At 53.6% G+C, this 27,127-nt stretch overlaps 1 protein-coding gene across 10 annotated transcripts in view; it reads right to left on the bottom strand.

Annotated features, from left to right (window-relative positions):
• The window catches only part of MAPT (microtubule associated protein tau), a 94,550-nt gene that overhangs the window by 14,565 nt on the left and 52,858 nt on the right, over positions 1–27,127 (bottom strand). For 2 of the 10 annotated variants that reach the window (XM_078065857.1, XM_078065859.1), the window contains exons 3-9: positions 26,275–26,361; positions 23,729–23,815; positions 19,806–19,871; positions 12,027–12,082; positions 9,236–9,433; positions 8,050–8,182; positions 4,408–4,673 (exon numbers count right to left, since the gene is read on the bottom strand). In XM_078065857.1, the coding sequence (XP_077921983.1) occupies positions 4,408–4,673; positions 8,050–8,182; positions 9,236–9,433; positions 12,027–12,082; positions 19,806–19,871; positions 23,729–23,815; positions 26,275–26,361 (893 nt within the window). Of the gene's footprint in view, positions 1–4,407; positions 4,674–8,049; positions 8,183–9,235; positions 9,434–12,026; positions 12,083–14,960; positions 16,056–19,805; positions 19,872–23,728; positions 23,816–26,274; positions 26,362–27,127 lie in introns of all 10 variants that reach the window. The other 8 variants (XM_036103112.2, XM_036103115.2, XM_036103114.2 and 5 more) reach the window with 5 other exon arrangements.

The raw sequence follows: 27,127 nt of genomic DNA, 5'->3' as shown, positions 1-27,127 counted from the left end.
ATACAGTTTAATTCCTGGTGTTTAAAAATTTCCCTTCTCGGGCACCTGGGTGGCTCAGTCGTTAAGCGTCTGCCTTCGGCTCAGGTCATGATCCCAGGGTCCTGGGATCGAGCCCCACATCGGGCTCCCTGCTCGGCAGGAAGCCTGTTTCTCCCTCTCCCACTCCCCCTGCTTGTGTTCCTGCTCTCGCTGTCTCTCTCTCTCTGTCAAATAAATAAATAAAATCTTTAAAAAAAAAAAATTTCCCTTCTCAATTACTTGGACTTTCTATGTCCTTCTATTTTTCTTTTTTGCTTTACTATCATCTACTGTAACACTTCCAGTTACAATGTATTCCTATCCATGTTTTTCTGATTAGAAATGTTTTCACTGTAGAAAATTTGGGAGGAAAGGGAAAAACACACAATCTCTGAGTCATTATTGGCATTTTGTCATAGTTTCATTTTCTCTGCAAACTTTTTATATCAACAGTAGGCAAAACCTGAATATTCCTACACTATTATTTTTTTTACATTTTTTCTATTTATTTGAGAGAGAGAGAGAGAACATGAGTAGGGGGAGGGGCAGAGGGAGAAGCAGATTCCTCGCCGAGCAAGGAGCCCGATGTGGGACTCGATCCCAGGACCCTGGGATCATGACCTAAGCCGAAGACAGATGCTTAACAGACTGAGCCACCCAGACGCTCCCCTACACTATTATTTTTAACTTCATAGTATAACATTTATAAATGTTTATATTTATAAAAATTTTTAAGATATTTTTAGTGGCTACATAATATTTTATAGTATGGCATCACCATTAATTACCTCTCTATTGTCAGGCCTTTAAATTGTTTTGCTTTGCAATTCTAAATAAAGCTCAATGCACACTTCTGTGCTTAAAGCTTTTTCTGAGTTGGATTTTCTTCCTTTCCCCAATTTTAGAGTACAAAACACTTCTCTTGTTCTGTGTGAGGGGACCCAAAGATCTCGAGGTGACCTTCAGCTGAGTTGAGAGGAAGGAGACAAGAGACCCTTTGACAGATCACTGGTTTGGCAGAATGAAGTTGTGAAAACTATGGACATTCCTTCATTATGTCCAAAGGGACTGTATTGATTTGCAGCTGCTGTGGGATGAAAGGATGTCAATTTCATGTCACTTACACCTGCAGTGGGTAGTTTATTTTTTTAAATGTGTTTGTAATGCTGGTTCTTCTTGTAGGAACACCTCCCCACCCAAGAATAGGGCTGGGACAAAGTCAGAGCCGGGCTGCAGGACACAGGGGCTGGGCCTGGGCTGGGAATAAGCTGACTGAGGAGGAGGCAGGTGCATGGGATCTGAGAACGGACAGGGTCAAGCCTGAAAGAGGAAAATCAGTCCTCAGATCCAGGGTGCACAGGAGACCCTACTGGGGTCGAGGCCAGAGCCGGCAGGTGAGAATCTGGGTCTCAGCGGGGACTGCACATTGAGAACACCTTGGGAGGCTCCCTGGAAGATTCTAATGGGCCTGGGGAAGGTTCTGGCACTAGGATTTTTAAAAGAATCTCCCCCCCCTACCCCCCAGGTGATTCTCTTGCCGTCAGGTAGGAGAGCCGCTGTCCCCCGGAACAGGCATACGTGTCCACATGCTGGCCTACCTTGCTTTCTCCCCCAACCTTTGGTGGATTCAGCTGGTTCTGGCCAAGTGGCCAAGTGACTATCTGCATTTTCCTTTAAAAATAATTCCGTTCTGGAATCTTCAAGCAATACCTGCTCATAGTAGCACATCATGAAAACAAAGTACAAAGCAGAACACAGATGTTTTACACTTTTTTCCCGGCCACTGATTTACATTGATCCTCTGTGTCTTCAGTCTCTGTAGGTTTTTCAAACTGGACACTCTTGCTTCTCCTTCTTCAGTGGGACCTGCTATTCAAGGGGTCGTGGTATTCTTCAGACTCACAGCGCCGTCCCTTTTGCAGCTGAGATAAGCACCGACTGAGCACTTACAGTCTGTCGGGCCCTACGGGAGGCCATGGGGCCCCAGCAATCTCAAGGAGGCCTCAGGAAGCCTTTAGTCCAGGCATTCTGAAGGCCTTCTCCACGGATCCCATGTGCCTTCTTTCCTGTTTCTTGGCTCTTCTTTTTCCCTGGAGATTAGTGTTCCTCTTTGTTATGGCTGAGGTTTCCGACAATTTTCTAGGTTTTCCATGGGATTTAAGGGAAACTTACTCCTCCCTTGGCCACTTCCCTGCCTCTTCTCATACATAGTCTCAAATAAAGTCGCCCTCTCCCCTTTAATCCTTCAGTAAATGAGGACATGGTTCCACAACCAGCATGGTAAGGTCATGGGAGCGGGGGGAGTGGGCCACTCGGAGCCTCAGGTCACTGGCCCCCATCCACCGGACTCCTGCTCCCCCACAGACAGGGCAGCCCTGGGTGTGAGGGGCAGGTCCTGGCCCCAGAAGGGTCCTCAGTGGGAAATGTTCAGCCCCGGCACTGGGGTCTCTGGAGAACTGCTGGATGGGCCAGGCGTGCCCACACTTTCCGAGCTAACCTCGGAGGAACTCAGGGCGGCCGGGGGGTACGGCCGGGGCCAGAAGGAAGAGGTGGGTGTTTGCTGGTATGTGACAGCCCACAGGCTGGGGATGCTGATGGGGAGTGTGCCTCTTGCAGTCATGACTTGTCCTGAGACACTGGTCACAGTCCCACAACCGTATTGTAGGTGTAGAGCTGGCTTGGTGGGGTTTTGTTTGCCCTTTTTCCACACGAGGGGCAAATGGTCCCACTATGCTATGAAAACAGGGCACACACGGGACGCTCACGGCGCTGAGGGAGGTGTGCGGACGCCGGGGGGAACATCCCACCACCTTGGCAACCCTCTGCCCACAAAGCTCTGCAGAGGGGTCAACTTTCAGCCAACACCCCAGCGGCCCCAGAGCCCCTTCTGGAAGGACACAGGATCTTTACAAGGAGCAGCCAGGCAAACACCACAGAAAAATAAACAAGGGCCCAGAGCCAACCCTGTGGACCACAGACCAGTGGCCGTGAGCCCCAGGGCTCTACCCTGGGAGGCACCCAGACCTCCCAACTGGGCAGGACTCTTCAGGCCCCAAGGATGGGAAAGGCCAGGGGGAGGCCCTGAGGCTCCGCGGGGAGCAAAGCACAGAGTTTCGGTTAAGGCACCAACGTGGACAGAAAGCCCTGAGACGCCCTCCCTTCATGGAGACCCAGGCTCCTGCCAAGAGTGACATCAATAGTGCCAAGGTCCCCCGCTGTGGGCGGAGACGAGTGGTTCTGACTGATTAAAGGGAAATGCTGGCTCTGGGTGCTGTAACATCCTCCCAGCACAGCAGGAGGTTCACGGCCCCCCAAACGGCCCAAGCTGGGGAGGCCCAACACATCTGTGCTCCTAACAACAGAGCCTTGGTCCTCTGTACTCCATACAAGCCACCTCTTCTCCCTTCTCCACCCCACCCCCTGGTACTGGGGGGGTAGGCTGTTAGGGGCTGCACTGTGTCCCCCCAAATTCATATGCTGATGTATTAACTCCCTGTGCCTCGGAATGGGACCATATTTGGAGATAGGGTCTTTCAAGAATTGGGCCTCCATCCAGTATAACAGGTGTCCTTCGAGGAAGGAGAGACTGGGACAGAGAGGCACCCAGAGAAAAGACCACAATAGGACACAAGAAGGCCGCCATCTACACGCCACGCGGAGGGACCTCAAAAAAAACAGCCCTGCTGATACCTTGATCTTGGACTTCTGGCCTCCAGAACAGTGAGGAAACACATTTCTGTTATATAAGCTGCCCGGTCTGTGGTCTTTTGTATGTCAGCCTTGGGAAACTCATACAACGGGGGACAGGGGACGAGAGGAGGAGGAGGGGGTCCAGGTCAGTCCCCACCTCCCACCACTTTAGGCCTTTGGAAGCTCACATTTCTCCACCTTTAGGAAACCCAAAGATCTCATGAGCGCCCACTTGCCCCAAAGAACCAGTTGTTCAGAAGGGTACCCCAAATTCCCCCAGAACTGAGGATTTTAGAGTAACCTAACATAGAGGTTAGGTTTGGTGTCCAACGAACGCCAGAGACACTCACCTACAGATTGGTCGTTTCTAAACACAAGACAGGTTGGGGAACCCCTGCGGGTGCCCCCAGGTCATACAGCCAACCTCATAATCTCAGGGACTGCCTGTTCAGCAGGGGCTCAAACAGGGAAGGAAAGAACCAGTACTTTCTCTCCCCTGAGCAGGGCACTCACCGCGTGGTAGTGACCCCAACACAGAACTGAACCAGAGCTGCCTTTCCTTGAAGAGATCCGGGAGGGACCAGGGTGAGAGGGGAGGCGTGGGGGCAGGGTCACTCTCCCACCTCTGCCTCAGGGGTGGGGGGACCCACACTCCTTCTCCTGGCGTCCTGGGGCCAGTCCCCGCCCGTGCGCCCTTACCTTCCCGCCTCCTGGCTGGTGCTTCAGGTTTTCGGTGGAGCCGATCTTGGATCTGACATTCTTCAGGTCTGGCATGGGGACGGGGGCGGTCTGCAGGCGGCTCTTGGCTGAAGACGGCGACTTGGGTGGGGTGCGGACTACCGCCACCTTCTTGGGCTCCCGAGTGGGCGGAGTTGGCAGTGACGGGGTGCGGGAGCGGCTGCCAGGAGTGCCCGGGGAGCCAGGGCTGCTGTAGCCACTGCGATCCCCAGATTTCCCAGATTCACCTGCAGAGACAGGAGGCAGTGAGGCCAGTGCTTGGGGTGGGTGGGAGCCAGAAAAGGTCCCAGGGGCTGCCTGTCCCGAAGGCCCACTCCCAGACGCAGGGCTGGTGAGGCAGGCGGGAACCAGGTCGGAGGCTCCGCTAAACCAGCAGGAGGCTGCCCTTGACCTCATTTCTAGAGACATGTCTTTTCTTCCAGGCCTGGTCACGTAGGGACAGAGACTCCCTGTTTCCCAGGGAGGAAACAGAGCGGTCACCAAGGACCACCTGGTACCCTTTCTCGAGGGGACAACTCTGCCCCACGGCCCCAGGGTCAAGAGACTAGGTCCAGCTAGCTGTGTGGTCTCAGACAAGTCACCTTCCCTCTCAGAGCTTACGGGCCTCAACTGGAACATGGGAATAACGACAGTGCCCGCAGGGAGGGAGGCCAGGCACGGATGCGCATGGATGTGCTCTGAAAGACTCTAGTGCCATCCTATGTGGTTTTTCCCTGAATAAGGGTGACACGGTGACAGGACCAGGGGCCACCCTTGTCTGGATCTATTAGACCCTTTACTCACTGGGTGAATTTTAAGCTCTTCAGCAAGTTCCAGGCCCCTTTCCCCGCAGGCCCCTGCACAGCCTCCCCAACCTCTCTGTGGCATGTGGGCTCTAGAACGGGATGCCTGCTCTGTGTGCACCCGTCCCTAGCTCTCCAGATGAGCCATGCCCCCTTGTGCCGCCCTGTCCTGTGCTCTCCAAGAACTCCCTTCCCCCTACGCCGATGTATGGCTGTCCGAGCACCTTTCCCAACTGCCAGGAAGGCTGCTGGGGCTGCTCTTTCCCCAACGGACTCAGTCCTGGCTCCCCAGCCTGCTTCCGTCCTGCACTTCCCAGACCCCCGCACACTCCAGTTACTATTCCATGAGCCCCATGAAGCAGTGTTTCTCCAAGTGTGGCCCAGGGACCCCTGCGTCAGCATCTCCAGAGCCTTGGGTCAGGCGTGGGACCTGTAAGATGCAGATTCCCGGGCCCGTCCAGACCTGGAATGACAGAACCCCCTGGGCTGGGGCCTGTCCTGCTGGTTCCTCCCAAGTTCCCTGGGGATTCTTGAGCACACCTGAGTCTCAGAGCCATGGGGTTGGATGCTGTGCCTGGGTGAGGGCCCGGCTCCCCTCGGCTCTGAGGGTGACTGAGCTCTATTGGTACCTCCAAGCTTCCCAGATACCCTGGTCCCTGCCCCAGGAACCATCTATACCAAACCAGGACCTGCAGGCCCCACCCTGGAGAAGGTGGCTCTTGCCTGGAAGCACTGGGCAGCAGTGAAAAAGCGACTTCTCTAGTCAAGAGGCAGAAGAAGCCCCGCCATTTTTAGAGTTTGAATTTCCATGTCTGTTGGACGTTCCTAAGGTCGTCAAGCTCTGGGGCAACAGAACAAACGAAGCTTTTCCGCTTTTTCCACATCGGGAAGCAACAGATGGGGCCTCCGCGCCAGGCTCAGCCCCCCGTCCCCCTGCTCCTGCCTCCAGGCACACAGGCTGACCACTGGACTTGGGGGTGGCTACAAGTCCTTTCTGCGCCACTTAATTGCAGACTGACCTTGGGCAAGCCATTCAACCTCCTAAGCCTGTGTCCTCATCTGGAAAGTGGGGAGAGCGGCCACAGCCCATGGGGCTGATTTAAAGGCTGGATGTAGCACCAGGGCAAGTGTCCGGTGCAGGGGTGAGTGCTCACAGGGTGTGTGTTTAATAAATGTCAGCGGGAATTTCACACCTCCACCTTGGGCCGAGCCTCCAGCACCCACAAACAGCTGGAGACTCATGCTTCCTGCCCCCAGAGTCTCGGCTGAGGTTCATGAGAACACGCGGGAATCGAAAGGTCCATCAGACAGATGCATCTGCATGAGCCACAGAAAGAGGAGCAGGAATTCGAACGGTTCTGCGTTCAGGTTCGATGTGTGAAACCCACACCTCAGAAGCAGGTCGTCTCTGCTCTCAAACCTAGGCCAACAAACAGCCACACACGCACAGCGAGTGCCCCGCTGGGCGAAGCAGCCCCCGAATTACCTCGCTCGGATTTTGCCCCCGCAGGGGGTGGTTTTCTCTGCACTTGCTTGGTAGCTTAAAAAGAAAAATCCACAGAAAGCCTCATTATAATCAAGCTTAAACGGGGCCTCCGTGAGTCTTCATGCTGCAGGCACCAGCCAGGCCACAGGGCAGAGGTGAGCTGGGCAGGGAGTGTGTTCAGGGAGCAGGGGTCCCCACTGGCAGGACACAGGTCAAGGCGGCCCACCGAGGTCTGTCCACCCGCAAGCTGCCACCCAAACGCAGGGAAGATCCAAAGAGAAAGGCGCATTCTCGTTCCCAGCCATGTGAGTTGTGTGAGTCAACTGGCTTAATGCCAAGTGAAGAAAAGCAGGATCAAAATCATGTACAAAATCCAATCACAATTCTGTGAATTACCCTTATGTCATATGAATTATAGACAGGAAGAAACCATCCAGTGGGCATTCGTGAGCAGAACATCCTTGCAGGCACCACCCCAGGGCAAAGGAGGCAAACATCACCGCAAAAACATGCAGACAAAGGGCTCTGAGCTGCCACCCCAGGGTCAGCGCACAGCAGAGAGACCCCTGAACCAGTCCGGGCTTCTCGAGGCCTGTACAAGATCCACGGGGCCCTGAGCACCACCCCAAAGCCAAGGCAGGCCAGATGCCCCCGGAGTTGTGCAGAAGCCAAACCTGGTCGCCCAGGACAGGGCCCCTGGGGCGGGGGTGGGGGTGGGAGAGAGGAGCTCAGCCTGGCTGTCTCCCATCCCCAAAGAGGGCAACTATTCTTTATAGCACCACTGGGAGCAGATTCGCTCCACGGAAGCCTGCCTGGTACTCAGAACTAACTGGGCTTTACTCACACGAGCGCTGGGATATAGGCGTGGCGTGCAGGTGCTCAGCCGAGCCGCTCAGGGCCCGCCAAAGGGCCCACTCCAACAAGTTCAGCTGAGCGGGGGCCACACCTGGTGTGAGGTCACCCCATCCCAGCTGCTGCTCTCTTTGCAGAGGCACAGAGCCGCCATGCGGGGGCCCCGAGGCTTGGGGTCAGAGAAACTCAGAGCATCCCCTTTCCTGCCACTTAGTCACGTGGCTGCATGCTCTTCATGCTTGAAGTGAGCTGCTCAGACTTCTACCTGCACATTCTTAGGGTCTTGATTTCGTCATCGCTCAAAAGTGGGGATTCAATATCTCGGAAAATTGTCAAAAATGAGCGCTCAGGTGTTTAGTGAGCTGCAGGTGTCCATGTGTTCGTCAGCTACGGCAGTGATTAACTGCCAGGGGCCCTCAAAGATGAGGACTGCCCCTACTGACAGCCGCCCCTGACCTGGATTCCAGAGAACGTTCTTCTTACCGGTGCCCGGCGGGGTCTTTGGGGAGGGCGTGGTTTTCGCTGGAATCCTGGTGGCATTGGCCTGGCCTTTCTGGCCTGGAGGGGCCGCTCCCCGGGGTGTGGCGATCTTCGTTCCGGTTCTACCATCCGCCCCCTGTCAACCGAAGCACGGTACAGTGGTTTTTACGACCGGGAAAGGTGACTCTCACCTAGAATCCATGCCAGCCCCACTCAACCTCCTTAACTCAAAACGAGGCTAAGATTGGGGTGACCCTTTGCCTGGTAGACGCAACAAGCGTCTTCCACGATCTCAAGGGTTTGCCGGCCGCACAAACCCATAGCTCCACCCAATCGCCAAGCTCCCCGACCACCGTGGGCTCCTGGAGGAGCTGTTTACGTGAGTTCTCAGCATGAGTTGTGCTGTTGTGTTTTATCAAAAGGTAACAGAGCTTAGAGTGACGATCAGGCTCATCATCCACCCAGGGCCGATCGATGGGCAGGACATTCCTGTGTGGACAGCCATTTCCCGACTCTCCACAGGGATTCACCTGACTGCTGGTGGTTGGTTTCACCAGAGGCTCCCAGGGACACTGATGAACCTGACCGCGGGTGCTAACAGAGCTAGGTCATTCTTCTGTTCTCTCCCAAACAATCCTTAGGCTTCGGTGACTCCTGAGAGGGCTAAGAGCCCTTGGCGGGGTGAACACCAGCACCAATTAGCAAGCTGGCCAACAGCTGGGAGCTGGTGTGCAAGCCGTCTGCTGACTGGGGGCAGTTATTGGGTTTGACCTTGACACATAACACAAACTCAAAAAGAAACTGACATTCACCAAAGATCATAGGATGGTTCAAGGGGAGTGGGGGGGGAGGGTGCCCTTGCGGGACTGGCTCTGGGCGTGGTGCTGCATCTAACCCACAAGGGGGCGATCTGGAAGCACTCCCAGTTAGGGCGGTGATTTTCAAACCAGGAAACCAGGGCCCCCTTGGGTGCTGTAAGGGACAAACAACGAACGGGGGTGGGGGGGGGGCGGCGCTGAGAAAAACAGTGCCACGCCCCCCTTGTCCCAGTTCAACCAGAATTTTCACTGTTCTACGTGGTGCTTCTAGGTAAGAGTTTCTCTGAAGGAAGGTCTTTGTGGCTAAAAACAGCATCCATTTGAAAACCGTACTAGAGTAGCCTGATTCTTTTCAAAGGTGGTTTCCTTACCTTGACTTTCATTTCCTTTGCTCCAGAACTGCCAGTTCGGGGTGTGACAGAAGAGACGTGTTTAGGAGAGGAAGATGACTCTGGGCACACGGCAGGGCTGGAGGGTTTGATCAAAGGGTCTGAGCTACCAGGAGTGGGGCGTTTGGGGCTAAGGCAAGGCCTAGTTTTCAGGGTTTTAGCAGAGGAAGGTGTGGATGTCTTAAACATAAACATAAATAAAATCAAAATAAAAGTCAGCACATGGGGGAGGGGAACAAACTGAAAAAGGAGAGTAACTAAAAATAAACAAGGCAGGCAATGGTTTAAAGCAGTGATCTCCAGACTGTCTGGATTGTGTACCCTTATCCGTCCTTCTTATCCCCTAAGGACCGAAAGTGGCCACACACCCTAACATCCTTGTAGTTATCAGTTAAATACATATACTATGATGCCAACATATGACGTACATTATAAAACTTATGTTTGATAGAACTGTTAAAAGAGAGGAGGAAAAAAATGGATAGAAGTTCTAGAATGTTCTTTAGCCCATTGGATCTTCTTGTGCTGCACCCCTGCCACTTTGGAGACCCCCGGTTTAAAGGTGTTTCACGCCCAAAGAGTTCATGGAGATCGCCAAAGCACGACTCTTAAGATGTTTTTCAAGAAAACATGCCCAGTGTGTCATGGGTCATCCCCAATGTGTCATGGGTCAGCAGGGCCCCACTTTCCGCTAAATTCCAGGTGAGGAGCTCATGCTGGCCTGCTAACCCTAGGCCTTCTTCCGCCACATTGAGAGTATCACACTTGCTAGCATCAGGATTATGCCTATCCCAAGTCTTAAAGATTCTGCCGTACACCTCAGGTTACATGTGCACACGCGTGTGCACGTGCCACACATACACACACACTTTCTGATTAAAGTCTCAAGCAAAACTAACTTTCACACTGTCTGGTAAATCCTAATCTGGTCAATGTTCACTCTTGAACACATTCTACCTAAGGAAAGAGTCTGGGTGAGTTAACCCAACAAGAGGCCGTGGGGCCGGACGACCTCACAGACGGAGCTGCCCCTTCGAGGAGAGGGAAACTGATGGACAGTGGTTAGCACCCATGGTTTGTCCTAACTGGCTCTGGGGGACTTTGACCAGGAAGCACGGCCCTGGGGGAGGAGGTGAGCTGGGAAGAGGAGGAGGAGGAGGGGTCACACCTTCAGGCATAAAACAGAGAGGCCTAGTCCAGAGGTGTTTCCAAGAGGGAGTCAGAGCTACCAAACAAGGACCTGGGCTTTGTTTCCTCGTTGCCCTCGGATCCCCCACCAAAATGGCAGAGGCCCTGTGTGCGGCCAGCCTTGGCGAGGAGGAGGGCCCAAGGGGTGGGGCAAGGTGTGAGGGGACAGACACAGGCTGAGGTCCTGGAACTGGTGATAAGAAAAGTTGGGGGTGGGTACTCCTCCTTCCCCCGCTGCACAAGGCCCCCTTCTGCCGGCGGCACTCCCTACCTGGCCCAGGTTCGTGCAAGATCCAACCCCTCCCTGTCCAGGGCAGGGATGTTGTTCCCATGTGTGCAAATGAATGTATGAATGGAATGCATGCATGCACGAGGCTGGGATTCCCCTGACGTGCATCCCGACTGGCTAGCAGCTCTTGCTATGGCTTCGTGCCTCTAGGGCAGAACCCCCCAAGTCCCCGCAGGACCCTCAGCTCCTCACCAGGGTTGTGATGGCAAACCCTGACCCCCTAGAAGGGAGGCACAGCGCATGCTACCCATCTCCTAGAGCTACCCTCTGCCTCTGAGGACCCCACCAGGGCTCTGGGACGGGTGAAGACCCAGATATTTCAGGCAGGATTTATACTGGAAATTTTAGGTGCCTTTACAAAAAACAGGTCTTCATCTAGGGCCTCAGTGGGATTTTCCTGGGGAAACTCTACTGTGCATTTACAGGGGAATTTTCCAGGATGGAAAGTCATTAAGGGGGGAAACTACAGCTGACAGGAAGCACTGAGAAAACCAGCATGGTTCTGGATGCACTTTCGGTGGGAGCGGGTGCTTCATTCACTGGTCCTCAGGTTGGTTTTTGAAGTCTGACTAAAGTTTGAGTCGAACTGGCACCTTGGCAAGATTTCAAGATGGCGTCTACTGCACAGCTTACATCCCACCGTACGTCAGCCCCACTCAGAGCTCTGCAGCAACCAACCCACCTGCCTAGAGTTCTCAGAACACGCATCATCTCTCCATGCTTCTGGGCTTTGCTGTGCTGTTCCTACTCCTCAGAATGCTGTTCCCATCCCTGCCTCAGCAACTCTCCTTTATATTTCCTTCCCCATCTGCCTCATAGATCCCCTCTTCTAGGGCTTATCCAGAACCCTCCACCTTAGGTTAGAGGTCACTTCCTTGATCAATGCTCCCTCGGCCACCTGAATAAACGGTATTTTCTCTACACCTTAAGTATGTGTGTGTACATACACGCTTACTGAGCCTGGATCTGCAGTGTAAGATGTGCAAAATTCAAACTTTATTGCAGAAAATTCAAGTGTATCTTTGTTTGCTATGAACACCTCATTTCAACTATGCTAACGGAATTGCAGTTAGGAGCATGAATTCATTCACCTGCTGACCGCCCTTCCCTGGCATAAGCATCGAAGTGGATAAATGCTGGAATTTTAACTGTTTGCATAAAAATACAAAGCACTTTTTAAATATCAATCCTCCTTCAGTGACAGACGTTCCCCACATGTTACATAAAGAAATCCAGATAAGCATGGCTTCTTGATAAACTTGACGTCGGCAGAGGTTTGCAGTTTTGTCAGCTTACCTTGGCTTTTTTGTCCTCGGGTCCAGTCCCATCTTTGCCTTTACTGACCATGCGAGCTGATAAGATATAAAATGAGAATGTATGTTACATCCGATTGCAGAGCTCCTGGAAAGAGCTGGATACGGTTGCGCTGATTTCTTGGGATCCGTACAATGTGTTCTGTTCAGCTGGGCTGGGTGGAAATCCAGTGGATTTTCTTTCCCCTTGAATCTGTCTCTCATTGTTAGTATCAACACAGCACACTGGGGTCATTGCTTGGTGCACCCTGACAAGAGGGGGCAGCAGGCTGGCTGAGGGTGGGGACATGCAGAGGGGGCGCGGTGATAACTCTTCCAGGCACACGTGGGCGACAGGGGCGATCAGGGAAGGTAGATAGTGCAGACCCCATCTCTCATAGGCTCCTTCCCTGTCTCTGCCAGGGTCAGCCTCTCCCAGTGGGGACCGACCCCACTCCAAGGAAGGGCATTTGGAGGCCCTCGGGCCATAGACGGGGCAGCTCAGCTATGCTCCGACCCCCTGCGGGACCCCCAGACTCATGCTGTCACCCAGAGCTTGCCCCTTGCTAATGGGGGCTATGGTCGCCAGCCCCAGCTGCCCTGCCCTCTGACAAGCCCGCTCCACCCCTGACCCGGCCGGGAAGGTCTTCTCACCACCTATGGGCCCTCCCAAGGGGACTAATCCTTGCCGTTTTCCCAAATTAGTTACAGACTAGTTACCATCAAACATTTTACAGGTGTCTCGAGTTTAGGACCAAACCACAGGCGGCTTTTGTGTGTAGAAAGCCACGCCCCCTGGTGAAACCACGTGTCTACCAGCATCCTCTCTAACTCATCCCTCCCTTTTGTTGACATTCTTTGCTGAAAATTGATGATAGATTTTCGTCCTTGGTTTCAATATCGTATTCCCCCTGCTGAAAAGTCAGTGGGGCCTCCTGGAGCTTCCCACTGGCTGCCGGAGACTGGATTTCTAGAGTGGCCCGGATTGACGATCCAGCCCAGAGACCGTCACACATTACTGTGCAGGAGACGGGTTGATAAAACACAGATTCCTGGGGCGCCTGGGTGGCTCAGTCGTTAAGCGTCTGCCTTCGGCTCAGGTCATGATCCCAGGGTCCTGGGATCGAGCCCCGCATCGGGCTCCCTGCTCTGCGGGAAGCCTGCTTCTCCCTCTCCCACTCCCCCTGCTTGTGTTCCCTCTCTCGCTGTGTCTCTCTCTGTCAAATAAATAAAATCTTTAAAAAAAAAAAAAAAACACAGATTCCTGGGCCCACGTGAGACTCGGTAAGCTCAAGGTGGGGCCTACGAATATGCATTTTAATAAGAGCCCCAGGTGGAACTGATTCATGCTTTTGCCCAAATCAACCTGATATCACCATCCATGTCACAACAGAAGCATCTGCTAGATCCACATTTCCCAAATTGGGTACTACTGCACAAGTCCTCTTCCAGGAGATGTTAGCAGGTCAGATCAGGTAAATTTGGGAAATCCGTACTCTGTGTCTTTCTCAGAGGGTCATAATGTGCAGTAGAATATTAAAGGCTCTGACAAGTCCTGCTGCAACAAACCTTGCTTAACTTTGCTTCACCTGTTTTTTCCAAACTTATTGGATCACGGAGCTCCTTTTCCCCTGGACACATCTATCAATAGCCAGTATTCAATAAAACACCGTTTCAGGAAACACTATTATAATTTGCCAAGTCACACTTATTTGTCCCCTACTATTTTGGAATTTAGGATATATTAAAACAGGATAATATAGGAATTTTGGGGGGTCTTAAATTTTAATACAAGTTCCTTTATGTACAACATTTCAAAGTTCTCTTGACAAGTAAAATCTAATAAAATCTAACAGATGTTTGCAATTGACAGCTCAAGTAATGGATTTCTGAGCCCTGTGAATAATTCCAACACACTAGATATCCTAAATGTATGAATGCACCCAACTAGTAACCATGAGGTCTCCACTGGCCTCCTCGTCTTCCTGACAGAGACGCCAACACAGGGGAACCTCCCCTATCACCTCTCCGGCTCCTGAAGGGCTGCTGTGCTGGAAGCAGGCTGGGGCTGAGGTCCCTGCAACCTCAGCACAGGGGTTCCCAGGCTGCCCCAAGGGAGGAAGAGAAGATTCAGACAGGAACATTTTGTTTGTGCTCATTGTCTCCCCTGCCACAAGGCAGGGCGGGTAGGGGTGGGGCTGTTGGGCCAAAGGCTCAGCTTGGGCTCTGGGCTACCCCCAAATGCTCGTGTATGTGTCACCTGCTACATGTGATGTGTTGTCCACTGACAAGAGCAGCAGAAGACAGGCTCATGCCCTCTGCGTCTCTGGGCTCGGAGGGCACACTTCGGAACCTTCTAGAAGGTACTGTGCTGAACAGGGAAGAGCATGACTTTCAGAGCAGACCCACCTGGATTCTGAACGCGGCTCTGTCACTTACTACTTGGTGAACTTCAGCGAGTTACGTTACCTCTCTGAGCCTACTTCCTCATGTGCAAAGTGGGGCTAATTATGCCCTCTTGGAAGTGTTGGGAGGGTTCTAGACAATGAATTTAGGGCACATAATCAGCCCTCCACAGTGGACCAGCTGTTACTTGCTCTGCGGAGGGTGGCACACCAGCCACCTGTGGGCTGATGGACCATTGTGGGTCATTCGGGGGGCCAGAGAAGTGGACAGGGTGGAAAGCACTGGGTGGGCTGGAGGTCACATGCAGCATGGCGGGCAAGCGTGAGAGGAGTGCGTGCTACCAAAGCCCGAGGGGCAGGAGGCGGCTGCGGGAGGGCGAGCGGCTGTGCCCGGGGGGCGGGTTTAGTGACCCTCCCTAGGAACCTCGGAAGCAGCGGGAGTCAAGGAGGGGCCAGAAGCTCAGTGGCAGTGCCCGCAGCCTGGATGCCACACGAGGTCGCCGGGAAGGAGCCAAGGAGCTCAAGACACAGACCTTTGAGTTGAGGGACCCGGCTGACAGGCTTCCCTGGCAGAACAGCGGCAGGCTGCTTTTCAGAAGGTTCTGGAAGGTCAGTCTTTTTTGTGTCCTCTCCCTCAGAAGGGCCCTGGGACTCTCGCTCCTCTCCAGGGGGCCCTGGGAGGGCAGCCCCTTCCAAATCCAGCTCTGAATGTCCCTGTTCCTTCTGCACGTTGGCTTTGATTTCCACGTGGAAGGTGAACTCGGGGGGCATGTCCTGCCCTTCCACCGAGAGCCCTGAGCTGGGCCCCTGGGGCTGTGAGGCCTCGATCTCTGTGGAGATGTTGGAGAGGAAATCGACAGGGAGGCGGATGGCACCCTCAGCTGGGAAACCGGGGAAGCCGGTGGTTCCTCTGGAAACTGTTGCGGGGGGTGGCCCGCCTCGGGTGGGGGAGCTCTGGGAGGGAGGGGAGTCCTGGGGCAAGGACTCGTCCACATCGCGGTCTTCGTCGACTTCCTTGCTCCCCCGCCTCTCTTTGCCACGGTCCCCCTTCAGAGGTGGCCAATCCTGGCGCAGGTCTCCCAAAAGCTGGTGCTCCAGTGGCTCCAAGCCATGGCGACTGCCCTCTGTGTCCTCAGGTTCTGTCCCCGCAGGCTGGCGTGTGGCCTCCCTGGGGCCGTCAGCCTCGATGGGAGCCCCCGGCGTGTAGGACCCATGCTGGCCTGTCAGACCCAGGGTGCCCGGGTCGGTGGCCTCACCTCGATGGTGCCCTGGCTCCCCGAGTAGGCTCTCCTGGACAGCCTTGACACTCCCAGGCTCCATCTGGAGACTTCCAGGGGAGGTGGGCTTTGGAAAGGCCAGACCCCCCTTGACCCCATCCCCTGGTTTTGGTCCCCACTGCTGGTGGGGCTCCTGAGGGCCTCCTGTTGGAGAAGGTGGTTCGCAGATGGGGTGATGCTGGGAATGGCAGGAGACCACCAGTGCGGCGGCCTCTGGCCGTTTCTCCCCCAGAGGCAGCACAGAGACCCCAGAAGCTTCTCTGCCGTGTTCAGGCTGATCCTGAGGGCTAAGCCTGTTGACCGGGGGCCTCTCAGGTACCTCCCTCTGCTGGCCTGGAACGCTCAACTCCTCTGGGTTTGAAGAGGCAGAGGTGGCAAAAGGTTGGCAAGGACGCGATAATTGTTTAAGAGAGAGAACGCACTCTTGAAATAAGAAAAGGACATTTAAACAGCACCACAAGCCCAACTAACAAAGAAAAAGGAGCGTGTGCTCTGAGCTCATCCTTGTTGCTTTCCGTTGCTCAGAATGAAAGCTCTGTTGGTCTACCTAACACCGACTCACTGGGTGACGCTGGGTGGGCAGGCATCTCGCCTCTCTGGGCCTCAGTTTCCTCAACTGTAAAACGGGTGCTCAGACCTGTTGACCTCCAAGGCCCCGTTCAGCGCCAGCATTATTCCTCTGCCTCTCACGGGCTCTGGGTGGGCTCAGAGCATGTCAGCACCTCCAGGGCTGCCAACCCCGCTCTGGGGCTGCCTTGTGCTGAATCTGCTAGGCTACAGAAGCTTCTTCTTCTCTCCAGGGACACTGAGCTTCCTGAAGATTCTGGCCTCTAGTTAGGACCTGGCTTGGGTGCAGTGAGGATACCATTTTCTCTCCCTCTCTGTTTCCCCTTTCTGCAAAATGAAACCAGCAGGTGCCCATAAACCAACCCCGCCTTACGATTTGGAAAATGCCTAAATTCATCACCACCAGGGCTCGAGTCTTTACTAACAGACCTGCCACAAGGTTCCTATAAACAGAAGCGCGATTCAGATTTATCTGGGTCATGGATCATGGATGGGCCTTTTGCATAAGGCCAGGCAGCCACTGTGGCGGGAAAGGACTCTGCGTGGCAAAGACATCGCCTGCCAACGAGACCACTGTTTTCAGCCCATCCCACAACTAGCAGTTGGTGGAGGGCACGCTTCATTCTTTCTGCCTCATTCGTGCGGCGTTCACGTGAGCCCTCCTTAAAGCACCTGGCCGTGTATTAAGGACAGGAGAGTCACGCTCTCTGGTACTCCTAACCAACACCCTTTGGGTTTTTTTTTAATTCCCAACCTTCACACCTCGCATCTAGTCCCTGCAGAACAACCTACACAACTCCACCCTAGGACCCCAAAGATTCAGGGTACTGGAGGAGCTGAGGGGAAGGAGGTGGGAAATGCACGTGTGCACACAGTCGTGTGGCCATGGACATACCTCTCACGTGACCACCCTCTCTCCCCACCCAGGCGGAGTCCGTGCAGACGCCGGCAGGCTCACTACCAAGAAGCCAGTCACAGCTCACCTCCACCCCCACGATTATGCCAGGGCCTCGAGCTCACCATCTCCCTCATTTCGTGTTCCTAGCATCAGTCACAGTGCCTGCCCCCCAGCGATGATCAATAAAGGAATCTTGCATGGGTGAACTGGTATCAGGAAGATACGCTCTTTTCTGCTTTCTGCAGGGTCTACGGGCACCTTACTGGGGCCAACAGCCCGAACAAGAGACAATCTGAGCAGTTGCCTCAACACCATGACACCTCATCAACCAACCAGCTTGACAGACCAGAGGCCGCGTGCGGTAGGTGCTAGTCTTTACACCTCCTTGACAGGCCAGGTCTCCCTGCCTTCTGGAAAAAGCTTTCCTCCCAGAGCTTCCTAGAAATTGCTCGTGGTCAGGATGTGACCATACTGATATACCGTAAGACCGTAAACGACCCTCATGAAAAGAGAGACAAAGGCCCCAAACATAAATAGTAAACACACCTTAAAAAGTCACCAATATTTGATTGTACAGTGTGTGCGTGTTTGACTGAACCTAACATCATGCATATACTTCTGGAGGAAGGAGCCAGGCTGGGAGAAGAGTCTACTCAGTTCCTAGAACACTATGAAGTGCTCCATAAGTAATAAACATGGCCATCATCTGGGGGTGGGAGGGTGGGGGGGCAGTCCAAGGGAAGCGATATCTGGGCGACATGTGTGAAGGCCTCTGGACTCGGGATAAACGGTCCCCTCACATTGTCCTCAGGAGGCCTGGTGCTCGTGACACAGATGAAAGGTCTACCCCTGGTGTGAGCAGGACATGGGTAAGGCCTTCCCACACCTGACACTCAGTTCACTGCACACCATCCTGAAACATCCTCGTCTACCTTAGGGGAACTTCATGAACACAGGCTGCCAGAGGTTTGCCTTCTGCCGCAGAAACTGCAAGAAGATCTAGTAACGGGGCTTTTGTTACACAGCTTTTCCTAAATCTGAAAACAGACAACAGGCCTTTGGGAAATAAGATGTGTTTGTGGATCATGAGTGTGTCCGAGCCTCGCATAGGTTCACCAGAGCAAAGTGGCCTTGTCAGTGTGGACCAGCAATCCCCATCAAGGCATGAGGTGTTGGTCTTGGGAGTGGAGGTAGAAACCTCGATGTTTTCACATATTTGGTGCCCACTTCCCACGGCAAATGTCAATCTGGTGTTCATCTTTATATCTACACGATTCTAGGCCACTGATGGAAAAAATGGAAAAATTCAGTGAGCACAAAAATAAAGTTCCCACAAAAGATGTTGGCCTGATCTTTTCATTGCATGGAATATGTCACAGGGGCATGAAGACATAGCCTGCAGTAAAAATGTGTAGAAAGGGGCGCCTGGGGGGCTGGTTAAGTGTCTGTCTTCGGCTCAGATCATGATCCCAGAGTCCTGGGATCGAGCCCCGCATCGGGCTCCCTGCTCAGCGGGGGACCTGGTTCTCCCTCTCCCTCTCCCTCTGCCTGCCGCTCTCCCTGCTTGTGCTCTCTCTGTCTGTCAAATAAATAAATAAAATCTTCAAAAAAATTTGTAGGAAAAAACCCAAATCCACTTCCTTCTATGGAAATAAATGATCATTTCCAGAGGTTATAAAACCCTCTAATTTTACCTAAGTCGAAAACCATGACCTAAAAGAAACAGGAGGTGCAGTTCTCATTATGTAATGCACAGGCTGGGGTTCCCCCTTACATTGATTATCTCTTCTAATACTTTTTGAAGCTCTTTGTAAGCTTAAGAATGAAAACACACCTCTCCATGCCATGTGAGTTGAGAACGTTAGCCGGCTACGGGGCACTGACCCCTCTCACATGTAGTTAAGCTTCAAAATACCCTCAGCAATACACTTCTTTGGGCCCAGAGTCCTCCTAAAGCCAGCTGGCCCCAGCGGCAGCACTAAATGTTGGACAAATCCCACATCACTTTCTGGAGAAAAGAACAGGGTCTTCCTAGCTCTTTGGCAATCTAGAAACCCCCACATGATACAGTAGACTCTCAAGTTCATTGATGCACTGAGTGATAGAAAATGAACCTAGAGGTCTCCATTTATATCAGAGGTCTCCATTTCCTGAGATAAGGAATCTTTAGGATTTATAAAATTAAGTTCTTAAAACACTTGTGCTTAATGATTACAGAAAGCTAGTTTCCTTGAACACGGAAGTTTGGGTCCCTGAGAAGAGTATCAAAATAAGGTCTGAAGGTTGCACAGGAGAAAGTTGAAAATAATTTGCTTGGTGGGGATATGGTTGAGATCCTGCTCCAGGGACAGGCCAGAGAGCGGCCTGCAGAGGAAATCACCTATCATGCATCTCTGTGCTTCTGTTGGGACATTCTTTCATGACTCCCCACTAAACAGCTTAGGAAGTAGGGGAAAAAAAGGGATTAGAGCTCTTTCTATATCCAATTAGCCCAACCTCGATGAGAGCCAACTCCTAGAAATCCCCTGAACTAGGGCCCAGGTACAAATTCTCTTTATAGGGTAGAGCCCCTCTGAGTGTTTCCATCTCCCTCCTCCCAACCCCCAGATCATGGTTGGCAATTCTAGCCCACTGACCTTGAGTCACGTGTCCAGCAGCTTGGTCTTCCAGGTTGGGGGTGTCTCCAATGCCTGCTTCCTCAGCTGGTTTATGGTCAGCAAATGAAGAAGATATAAGCAAAGACAGTTACTGTTTGCCAGAAACAAAGCTCTTTGCATTTTCCAGTATTTTTCCAAGAATATTCAGGAAAGGCACATCTTACGAGTACCAAGGGGCTGCTCCTCTGGCTCTTTGCAAATATTATTGCTGGGGATGTGGATGAAAGCAGGTTACTAAGTGAACCCCACCACACCCACATACCTTCCACGTGACCATGAACTTGTAGGAAAGACCTTCTCCACAGTGGGCCCAGGGTCCAGAGCGCCCCACTCAACAAAGACACGCAGGATGGGTGAGGTCAGAGAGGCAGTTTGCTGCTCAGCCTCTGACACTGGAACCATGTCTGAGTGGCAGGTGCACTCCCGGCCCCAGCCAGGGCTCTGGGGGCACCAAGGGTACAAGGAGACACTAGTTGTCTAGGGCTGTTGAGTCAGGCTGGGGTTCACAACCAGGCACCACCATTTACTTAACCTCTCTGAGCCTGTTTGCTCATCTAGACCCCCAGGTGGTGATGCTGGCTTGTCTCGTATAACGGTAGTGATGGTTAATATGAGAATTTGTGTGAATGTGTTTAGCTAAGTGCCGGGAGTATGGGAGGTGCTTCAAAGCTGTTCGGTTTCTTGTCTCCAAACTACTGGGCAAACCCCTCTAACCACGTGCTAGGAGTAGGTGTCACCTGGTTAGAGGGAAGGCAGCGGTGCCAGTGATCAACTTCTAGGGCGTCTTGGGCTCCTGCTCAGGGAGCCACAGGTCACCCCAAATGAAGAAGACCACATCTTCAACAGCACCGAAATCAGTAAGCTTTACTGCAACGCCAATTTCTGCACCATGAAGAACCAGGACATTGCTCCGGACAATGGATACAGCTGTCCAGAAGAAAGAGTCTATAAAGCAAGTTGGCCACTCGTTGATGCACGCTTGTCTCATGACCCCAGAAGAACCATCTTGCCCCGATGGACAGTGACAGAGAAGCCACCACCCCGAAGAAATGCCTACAAGTCGCTGGCTGGGCCACCAGTCTTTTCTCCCAGTCCTGCGATGTTTGAGATTTTACACCTACAACAGAAATGCCAAGTGACCAGCACGGGCCCCCCATGGAGAGCGTGGATGAGGGAAAAGAAAGATTCTCGGGGTCGCTGGACAGCTGCACAGTGGCCTTATAAACACCTAGCCTGTGCGCTGTCCCAGAACAGCTGCAGTGAGGGTAAGAGGGGGCCGGCAGCGGGCTCCCCATTGGCCGGATCATAAACATGACCACCCTCTGGGCCCCCACCAGCTGACACTGTGCCACCCGCGAGGTCCAATGGTGATAGGTCCGTGTCATTTGACAACAGCCAACTGTCCAAGAGACGCAGCTCCAAGCACAGATTTGGTCTGAGTTTCTGACGAGGCTGTGGTAGAAAGGCTTGGAGTGACAGCAAGTCCAGCTGAGTGGCACAGAGTCCTGGAGACCGAGAACAGGAGGGGACACGTGGGGATGTCACCATTGCTAGAGTGCTGGGAAGTCACCGCACTCACAGGCCAGTGCAGGGTTGAATATCTTGGCCCTGGCACGTGTCAGAAATCGAAGGCTGCTGATAACTCCGATGCCTCCTCCCCAGTTCCCAGCAAGGGGGGGTGCTCAGAGAAGCCAAAGGGGGCAGGGCAGGTGTATGACTGTGGGTGGGCTATCAGGTTACTACATGGCCTCTCTCTATCCCTGAAGCCCCCAGAAGCAGGGGCTCCCACCCCAGCAAGGCAGGGATTCCTGCAGTGGGGTGGCCATACTGCACCCCCAAATGGACCTCAAAGGAGAAGTTTCATCAGTGCACCAAGATACAGCAACTGTGACACGCCAAAGCAAGGACTAAACTAGGGTACACGTTGTCCAAGATGATAGCTGGAAAGAAGTCCCCCAATTCTGAAACCTCCCTACCTCGTTGAGGATGTAGAGGGTGGAGAGGGGGGCTTGGAGTGTGGAGGACAGCTACGTGGCCACCTCTCATCTCAGTCCCATTGGAAGAGTTTCAAGGCACCACTCGGAGACACTCGGTGTGTGTCCCCTGTGGATAGCGACATGGCCGAGACTACTGTCAGAATCCCACCTGGGAAAACCAGGAGAGATGGGCTGGCCCTGCTTTAGGGGCAGAGTGAAGGGGTGTGGCAGCAACCCATGCGGTCAGTCTACACACCCCAAGTTTGCTTGGGCAAAGAATGCCCATGTGTCTCCCACAGACCCGATACGGGCCCAGGGCAACAGTCGTGTGAAGATGTCTTGGACCACGGCCGGTAGGCCACCAACAGAAGCCAGCCAGCCTCAGCACAAGTAAGCCTACAGGGGGATCTTCAGATTCCAAGGGGCCGAGGAGAGTGAAGTGTCTGCTGGAAGCCAGTGCAGAGGGAGGGACCTGCGGGGGGATAACTGGGATCGAGGGGCTTGAAGAGCTCCAAACAGGTGCCCACGAGAGAAAGAGTCAACTTTAGACACGGCAGAGCGTTGTGAAGCTGTCTCACAGTAGTGCCAATCCAGGACGAATTTTCCTGCCTCCGGTCTCCCCTGCCTCCCCAGCTCCAGAGGGGTGGGCTGTAACCCCGAATGAGCTTGGGCTACTGCAAGGAACTGGACATGCTACCCAGCACTCGAAGACTGCGTTTTGTGACTGAAGAGACTACAGTACTTTTGGTTACCTAGAAGTGATGACGAAGTCAAGAACAGGTACAGTTTTCACCCTGGGAGAGGAAGGGCTCCCCCACTGAGTAAGCTGTATTGGGACGGGGGAGACAAAAATTGGGTTATCCAAGATCTCATCCCATGAGTCATTCCACAGCCTTCAAACGACCTTCACTGTCGGGATGAGGCCCCGCCTCTCTCCATTTCAAAAGACCAACTCACAAAGCAGAAACTACTTTGATGAGTCGGTGGGGGGGTTGCTGCTGGACTTCTGCGTGGGTGTTCTCCACAAATGGCACCCTGGAAAAAGGCTGCAGTTTCCCAAATGGCTGCCGTGAGCACCATCTTTAGGAAGGAATGAAGACTCCTGTCTGGGGATGCTTCCCCCACTCTCCATTGCTGCTGAAATCTTGTCCAGAACTCTTCTGCCTGTCTTGTTGAGCACCCTCCAAATCACCACGCCAACAGCTGAATCTTTATGTAAGCCCAAAGAGGAGGACGAGAAGGGGATGAAAGCAAGCTCTCTGGGCTGAGCTCGCCACTTCCTAAGGGCACGGGCAGCTCTGAGGGCCTCTGGTGGCCCTGAGGTCACCACTATTTCTGGTCGGTACCCTGACTGAGCTACTCCCATCATCTGTGTTGACAGGGCAGTCTGGTCATGCCTGTTCTATGCAAACATGTTTGAAGCAACGGTCCTAGAAATGGATGCTAGATCACATTGCTGAACTCCTTAGGGGTTGTCCCATTAAGATCCTCCAAAGGTGTGGATTAGTCATCTGGACCTGCCACATGCTGGGGTACCCCACTAGGAGGTGACTCTGTCACTGGGCAGAGTCCCAGCAGGAGAGGGGACTGAGCTTGGGGGTGAAGAAGGCAGAATCTGCCACCGGCCTGCCTCAGAGGACCCGGCAGAGAGCTCTGAGCTGACATGCTAGCTGAGACGGGAGAGGAGAAGCTGGAAGGATTCCAGAAGGTCCTCTGTCCTCCGAGAGGCTGGCAGGCAGCCATGGAAGCAACAGGGCATCAAGGCACCAAACTCGGAACGACCAAAGATTCCCAGAACCCAGCATCCACCCACGTGGCTGCCTCGCTTGGGGAGAGCATCACCCCTATTCACACCCACTCCTCCACGTAGGGCAGCCGGGCACCCGGCAAGGGTCTCTTCCACCCCGCCATGGGAGTGACCCTCACCTGTGGCTCCTTCTGGGATCTCCGTGTGGGGCTGAGCGGCTGCCTGCTCGCCGGGGGCTCCCTCATCCACTAAGGGCGCTGTCACGTCTGAAAACCGAGAGTCGCCTTAGGGGGGCTAGAATGAGCCAGGCCAAGCCCCTCACCTTACTTCTAGTGTGGGAGCAGGCAGGGGCGGGGAGGCAGGAGGGGACTCAGCGGCATGCAAAAAGCAATACCACAAAGCAGGGCCCAGAGCCGTGCTCTTGCCTGATGTCTCCGCAGGAAGCACATTCATATCCTGCTTGGTGGCATTGGCTCATGAGACACCCAGGCCATCTGCTGGGGACAGCCCCCATGTCAACATTGCAGCAAAAGAGACTGCTGGGTGTGGGCCCAGGTGCTTTTAAAGAAGAAATGTTGAAAATCAGATCATCTCTGTGAGGCTTTGAGCAAGACCTTTGTTCTCTGGGCCTCAGTTTCCTCATCTGCGAAATGGGAGCAAGTGCTCTCCCAACTCCAAGCCCCCTGTCCCCTGAGCCCATGACTGATGGTTGGAAGCACAGACTCCCCTGGGGGGCAACGAACAGGCTGGTCCTGTCCAGAGTTGGGTGCCTGACTACAGGCCTACAGATGGTCCTCAGAGCAGAGGCCAGAGGTAAAAACCCACCACCAGGAATGGCTGTCAGCCTCTCATCAGGGTTAACCCTTCCAAATCAGCAGTCCTCCCCGAGCACTGCCCTGGCACACTCCCAGGCTGTTCCAGGCAGACATAAGGAGTTGTCAGCTTTGAAAGCTTTCCAAGAGCCTGAGTCAGTTTAGTCAAATGGAACCCATTTTAATTATGGTCGTCTCGGGAGCAGGCTGAGCAGCCTGGCAAAGCCCACCCCCAGCAGGGCCCCCTTCCTCATGGGGTGGGAGTGGAAGCTCTTGGGGCTCACACATGTACAGGATCCAGAGTGCAGCAAGACTTGGCTGGAAGATTCTTCCAGAATAATGTTGATGGGCGCACTGAAAACCTTGATTTGGGAGGCTGCCATGAAGTCTGGCGTTAGGCTCTGAGGATCTTCGCAGGGCGGTAGCAACTTGCAAAACTGTCCTAACAAGATCAGCGGGAAAGGTCTTGCATTACCAGCTCTAAGAAGAGCAAAGAGCACTAGGCCTGGGTATTCTCCTCACTAGGCTGAGCACCACAGGGGAAGGGCCACGCCCACTTTCTTCCCCACAGACGCACCCTTATGCCAAGCAACTGGCAGGCACTTGACAGTCGCTTTGTGAATTCATTCAAAAGTGGACACTTGGGGAGATGCTGGGCCAGGTTCTCATCCTGTGACAGCCTCCAAAGTCATGGGCAGGGCCAGGAGAAGTGCTGAGAAGCCTCCTGGGGGATGGATGGAAAGATGGAAGGGCAGATACCACAGACTGGTTACTCAAAAGCCATCCTCAATGCCCCTCTCCCTTGATTTCTCTGACTAATGAGTCGGAAAGCAAAATGTTCCATGTTCCAGCCTCCCGCTTGCAGCCAGGGCGGCCATGAGACTCAGCTCTGACCAGTGAGACGTAAGTGGGAGTCAGCTAGCTAGGGCTTGTCGGAAAACTCTTGCTTTCCTAATAAAAAGGAAACACATTTGGTTTCAGGGCCCTTTTGGCCACTTTGCTTTGCTACTTTCTTCTTGCTCTGAAAGCAGATGTGATGCTTGGAAGTGCCACAGCCATCTTGTCACCATGAAGCAACAATCCAACCATTCAGGATGGCAGCAGATAAAGACAGAAGAGCGCTGATGACCCTGGGGACCTGCTGCCCTCCAGACGTCTTATTATGTGAGACACAGAAACCTCTTCATATCTATGCCGCAGCTAGTTGGGTTTTCCATGATCTGAAATCAAATGCAGTCTCAACAGACATAGATGGGAAGAGCAGGTAGTCGAAATCGGGACCAAGGAGCTCTTCAGGAAATACATGAGGAGCTTTATAATAACCTAGACACCAAACGTCTAGAGAGGACAGGTTAGGAGATGTGCTGGAATGAACACCCTGGCCAAGGTCCAGAGGCCTGGACCAAGCCTAGAGCCCAAGAAATGAAGGATACTAAACCAGAGCAGTCCCAACATGTGAGCTTGGAGATGTGCACTGAGCCGGCCCCTTCCTCAGCCCAAAGGCTGCGCTGGGGCCTGGTGGCTCCTGAGAGAAGAGCAAGGTGGGTGGGGGCTTCTGAAGGAGTATGGGGAGGACGATCGACATGGAGCAGGGGCTTTGTGGAGCCGTGCTCAGGCCCCGCTTTGCCACAGAACCTGGCCTCTGCAAATGCGGCCGCCTCAAAGCCCACACACGACGAAGGTGCCCAAACCTGGCCCTGGCGAGCAAGGCATCAAAGCAGGGCTTGGCTCCCGTCACATTCCGGGGCCCGAGCCCGTCCTGCAAAGCCCCGAACAAGCATGTCTCTCAGCCAGAGGGAGAGGCGGCAGCCACCACAGCCAGGAAGGGGGGCACACAGGGCTGAAAGCATGGCTAAGCGCAGGCTGGAGGCGTGGAGCGGCTGTCTGAATGAAGCAATGACAGGAGGGCCCACCTTCGGCGGTCGGCGTGCTCTTAGCATCAGAGGTTTCAGAGCCCGGTTCCTCAGATCCATCATCAGCAGGGGTCTGCAGGGGAGATTCTGGAACATACACAATGAGCCCCTCAGAACGGCGGCCTCTCCCCACCCCTCCTTTTGGCTTCAGGAGGAAATGGGGAGCAGCGTCTTTCAGACCTGAAAATCCCCCAGCTGTGGAACCCAGATGGATGGGACGTGGCCACATGATAAATTCACCAAGGGGACCGATCCCACCCCCACCCCAACACAACTGCATCCCCACACCAGGGTCATCAGGCAAAGATGCTCGTTCCTGGGTGAGAAGAGAAACTGCTTTTTAATCAGCTGGTGGTTTCAAAGGAGGCAAGGGCTCTTATATTGACAAAAGGGAGGCCGATACTACAAAGCCAAGCTGTAAATAAACCCGCTGCTGTGTCTTTCCTGACGGAGAGGTTCATGGGAGATCACTACCACTCGTCGATGACAAGTAGACGCCTGGAAAAACACTCAGATCCAACTCCTTCCTCTGAAAAGGAATGAGCTCAGGGCAGACACCGTGACTTGTAACTGGACTTCCGGCTGTGTGTCTGGATTTGACTCAGCTCCTTGCATAGAAAGATCTCCAAGTACTGACCGACAGACCTGGAGTCACATCAGTTCTGTAACACCTGAAACGGATGCCACGGCTATCCACAAGACAACTGTCCTTTCAGAATCCGGAGCCAAGGAGGCTCTGGTGGGCTCCAGGAAAGCCACTCCACCCGGGGTGGGGGCAGCCTTGGAGACATTTTCAGGGCAGGGTCTGGGGGTGGGGGTGGGTTTGTGCACGAAGAAGAACCCCAAAATGAGA

This window comes from Halichoerus grypus, chromosome 2, assembly GCF_964656455.1.
Source record: "Halichoerus grypus chromosome 2, mHalGry1.hap1.1, whole genome shotgun sequence".
Classification (NCBI taxonomy): domain Eukaryota; kingdom Metazoa; phylum Chordata; class Mammalia; order Carnivora; family Phocidae; genus Halichoerus; species Halichoerus grypus.
Note: the sequence above shows the minus strand (reverse complement) of the source record. Positions and strands in the feature narration are given on the sequence as shown.